Source organism: Pempheris klunzingeri, chromosome 11 (assembly GCF_042242105.1).
Source record: "Pempheris klunzingeri isolate RE-2024b chromosome 11, fPemKlu1.hap1, whole genome shotgun sequence".
In the NCBI taxonomy this organism is placed as follows: domain Eukaryota; kingdom Metazoa; phylum Chordata; class Actinopteri; order Acropomatiformes; family Pempheridae; genus Pempheris; species Pempheris klunzingeri.
In genome coordinates this window covers 10,836,910-10,841,339 of record NC_092022.1, presented here as the reverse complement: position 1 = coordinate 10,841,339, position 4,430 = coordinate 10,836,910, and the positions used below count along the sequence as shown (strand labels likewise).

The 4,430-nt window shown below is 39.0% G+C and overlaps 1 protein-coding gene across 2 annotated transcripts; it reads left to right on the top strand.

Annotated features, from left to right (window-relative positions):
- Nucleotides 1–462: 462 nt before the first annotated feature.
- On the top strand, nt 463–4,005 carry lamtor5 (late endosomal/lysosomal adaptor, MAPK and MTOR activator 5). 2 transcript variants are annotated; one of them, XM_070839971.1, is made up of 5 exons: nt 463–594; nt 684–745; nt 2,853–2,970; nt 3,601–3,698; nt 3,736–4,005. In XM_070839971.1, exons 1-4 carry the CDS (start codon nt 560–562, stop codon nt 3,659–3,661), a joined length of 276 nt encoding a protein of 91 aa, XP_070696072.1. In that variant the 5' UTR covers nt 463–559; the 3' UTR covers nt 3,662–3,698; nt 3,736–4,005. The 2 variants fall into 2 exon arrangements, with proteins under 2 accessions (XP_070696072.1, XP_070696071.1); XM_070839970.1 differs by having other exon boundaries at nt 3,601–4,005.
- The last annotated feature ends 425 nt before the right edge of the window (nt 4,006–4,430 follow it).

Sequence of the window (4,430 nt, the reverse complement as noted above, 5' to 3'; positions counted from 1 at the left end):
TTATTCATGCAACTCTGAATATCAAAATCCATTTCTCACTGGGGCTGAGATGAAGAGAGTGGCATATGAATTGATGAAATATGTATAGAGAGGCAGGGTTTCATTACATAATTAATCCAGTTTAGAAAATGATTTTAGTGCATGAGGACCTAGACACACAGAGGATCCAGGACAGTATATTAACCTTATATTTCATATACTGATGGTTAAAATATGACAAAACACTCACACACAACATGACACACACACAACTATAAATAGTTTTTCTACCTATTTTAGATGCTGGCATAGTCTTTTGTAGTTATATATTACATGCACAGAGGTATACATCGTAAACAACTAATAATTATACGTTATTGTACACAGCACCCTTCGCCGTCGTGTTTTTTGGTTTGTGCTGCTAATTATTTCACCGCGCTTTGTGTAGTTTGGTCTTCGCGGCGACCCTTAGTGCGGGTGACGGTCAGCTGACTCCACCCGGAAGCTCTGAGGGAGAACACAACCATAACAACAGATCTTCCAATATTTGGATTTTTGCGGTCATTTACGATTGTTGATAATGGAGTCGACCCTCGAACAGCACCTCGACGATACGTAAGTTCACATCAGACTGTGTTTGAGTTCGTATTTTAAATGTTGGCCCATTAAAGCCGACTAATCGCTCTTTTGTGCATCTGTTGCAGCATGAAAAATCCAGCAGTTGTCGGTGTGCTCTGTACGGACCTACAAGGACACAACCTGGGCTGTAAGGAAACACTAACTAACTACTTCTGTCTCTGGTTGTTCAGTGAAGCGTTTCCTCAAAATAAATCACACCAAACTGGTCTTTTACTGAGGGTGGGGTTAGTTAGGTGTCAGTTAAGGTCTCGGCCAGTAAAGTTACTCAGTTAGACCTTTAAGTTATCCGCGTTTACTCCTGATCCAGTGGCGTCTTCTTACTCGGTTTCCCCCGGTGTTGGCAGCTGGTGGACGGTCAGTTCACCTCCAGAACCTCGAGCTTCACCACCGGAGGCAGACTTAGCTCCTGTAGCACCCAGCAATGTTAAGACATCCTGAAAATGTAATAGAATTTTGACATATCTTGATCGGAAGTGTAATGAACTCATTAATGTAATAACTTCATCTATACTAGAAGGTTGTTACATTTTCAGCTGGCTTAATTTTTCCCCCAAAAAACTGCTAGTTTAATATTTTTGACGGATAATGTACTGTAACACTATGGTCATTTTCAGTCCAATTTTCTACATTTTGTGTTTTAAGACTTTATGAATGAAGAATATATGTATTGGATTTAAAATGAAAGAGTGAGCATCAGGCTAAAGACTCGTTCTCCTCCCTGCTTGGGAAACCATTCCAGGTATAGTATAAGCCTCTGAGCAGCAGCCCAGGTAGCTGCTCCTCTTCACTCTCTGTACCAAAGATCTCCAAGAAAACTAAACAAGTTTGGGTAACACTTCTCCACAAGGGGTATACATAAGCATTCCTAGCACCTACATATGCACTAAATGGCACCATTGCACCTGGTCTTTCAGGGTTATGATGTCACCTTCAATGTCAAACTGACATCATCCTTTATGGCCCCTCGTAAAAGAGATCCTTGATCCCAACGGGACAAACCTGCTTAAATAAAGGCTGAATTTGTAAAAAAAAAAAAAAGGCAAGTGACATAGTGGTCAGTGGACATATCACACATCACACTGATAATTTATAACACTTTCTGCATAGTACTTCATAATGATTGACATTGTCGTGTCTGTGTTCCTCATTAACTCAAAAGAACATAAGGAACAGTCAAATTTCAAATTCTACATGAAGCCTAGAGTTTAATTATCCAAACATGAAATCAGGGTCAAATGCAGGCGAACATGACGCTAACAGTACTATAACATGTGTATAATTGCACACTTTACAATTCTGAGGAATGATGTAATACCTTTCAGGTATTACATCATCTGTATAAGTGTTATTCAAGACTCAAGACCTTTATTTGTCACATACACAGTTATACACAGTATAATGTGCAGTGAAATGTTTTGAGTGCCTGTTCCAGACTGAAACAATAATAAAATAAAATAAATATAAAATAACACACAAAGTGAAATGATAGATAGATAGATAGATAGACAGATAGATAGATAGATTACAGTATCAGTTAGGACATTTTATTACATTATTGGTCAGTTTACTTTATTATTGGGATTTTATTACATTTTCGATTAAGTTGAACATTTCCAGGAAGTTATTATGTTATTTGATGCTTGATGCTGGTTTTTTTCAGTATCTTCATGCTGACTTCATTTTTTAAGTCATGATTAGAAAATTATACTGACATGATTTCACATAGCATTTCTATTTTGATTCTTAATGTGTAATTTTTGGTTACTAAAATATTTTAATTAAAAAAGGGCATTTTTTTCAATAGTGCCCATATAATGTGACATGGTGACTACAAATCAGTACTATTGATCACTACACAGGTCACATTAGACACTCCTTTTTATATTGGATTTTAAATATTTTTTTATAGAAAATTCATGATGTTATTCTCTTTTTAAATAGCTTCCATGAGGTAATACCAGACATTAGTGCTACACTGCACAAAAAGGAAACTGCTCTTTCCAGCTCTTTGCTTCTTCTAGTTTTTAAAGATTTTTTTTCTTTTCTCCATGTGGACAAGATGTTGATCAACAAACATGCTGATTCATCTCAAATGTTAAACACCTGGAGGTTGCTGATGTGATAAATGGGTGGAGGTTCTTCAGTTACCTCGGCTGAGAAAGTTTTATCAGTGCTTGTTTTGATGCTTCTTCACTTCTGAGCACTAACGCCCCTCTATATGCCACAATCACCAGGCCGTGGCTCCCTCTCTGACGAACACGGCGGTGTTGTGTCAGTTTTGGCCAAACAAGCTTCAGCTCTCACCAGAGACCCAACAGACGTTCCGACTGTGTGCCTGGAGTCTGAGTCCGGGTGAGCACTGACACAACCTTTTGTCTTTCTCGCTTGACCAACTCTCATCTACTCCCTTTTCTCCATCTCAGTGAATTTAAGAGGTCTGTTTGTAGTGATTCATTCTTGATGAAATCAATAAATCTAGGACAAACTCTTGAAAGACAGCCAAAACCAAAGATTGAGCGTCCAATATTTTTACCTCACACTTTGCTGCAAGTCTTGGCAAAGGAGTTTTATTCATTTGCGTGGCTATGCTGCCACCCTCTGGGCTTCTGCAGAACATCTTCTGGCACAATGCTATCAGTGGCTTCAACTGCAGCCAATATTTATTATTAGAAAGAAGTCATTTAAGATGTTAGACCTTGTGTTGATTGTGTACATGCTGTACATGAGTCTGCTGCTTTGTTGTGACCCGTAGGCTGCTTTCTGAGTATTATTGGATTACAGTATTTGTCAGCAGGGTGTAAATCAATGACTGGAACAGGAATCAAATAGCAAAACAAAATGTGACAGACCAGTGACAGACAGGTTGACATGATCTGTCAATCAAAACTCAATACATGCCACCCAGAGAAATCACCAAATCGACAAGAATTACTGTTTATCAGGTGAATGTTTATCTGAATAAATGTTTGGTTTTTGTTGCAGAAATGTTCTGGTGAGGACTCATGGGACAATAACTGTGGCAGTTCACAAGATTACATCTTGAAGACAACATGGCTCACTTTTATTGTAAAGAAATGTTTGTGTGTAAACACACACACACACACACACACTCACGAGTATGCTCACACAACATGGGTGAAGTTTGAGGAAGATCTTCAGTTTTGCAAGACAAATCTGGAGTTTGCACGTCTGTTGTGTTTTCTGTATATTCAGATATAAATATACAATCTGTCAATGATGCTCTTTTGTACAAACTGGGCCCTTTTCTCATGTGTTATTTCCAGCCATTTTGATGCTTTGCTTGTGTTTTCATTAACATGCATATCCTTCAGTCCCAGTCAGTCATGCACAGAATAAGAACCCTTAATAAACTTTAACTTGACTTTGTGCTGCCCTCTTCTGTGTTAAGTATTCATTATTATCTCCTTTGCTCAGTGTTTTGTAGTTAGCCAATACGTTTACCTTGGCAGCTAGGTTCATCCCAGGAATGGTGGCAGGTTTCAGAGCTTGCAATTAATGATCATAACTAGGAAGCCAATTAAGTCATATCTTGCGGTAAGATCTAATGAACAGCCTGTATGAGGTGTGGGATCATGTAGGAGGAGGTGATCGTGGAGTGGCAGGTGTGTGCTGGTTTTAATGCAACAGGAATGTTTGAGTCACGTCACTCGAGGCTTCTGGATGAAGGCATGTTTGGTCAGAAAACCCGTTTGTCCCACCGCCTACAGCACATGGTTATCTGACTGCAATGTTGTTCGACAGTGCAGTACGTCTTGGTGGCGCACTGCCTTTAGGAGCCTGAGGAAAGTCTG

Coding starts and splice junctions, on each gene's coding strand:
- lamtor5 (XM_070839971.1), top strand. CDS start 560: ATGGAGTCGACCCTCGAACAGCACCTCGACGATAC. Junction 595..683: donor GAACAGCACCTCGACGATAC/GTAAGTTCACAT, acceptor CATCTGTTGCAG/CATGAAAAATCCAGCAGTTG. Junction 2,971..3,600: donor TGCCTGGAGTCTGAGTCCGG/GTGAGCACTGAC, acceptor TTTTTGTTGCAG/AAATGTTCTGGTGAGGACTC.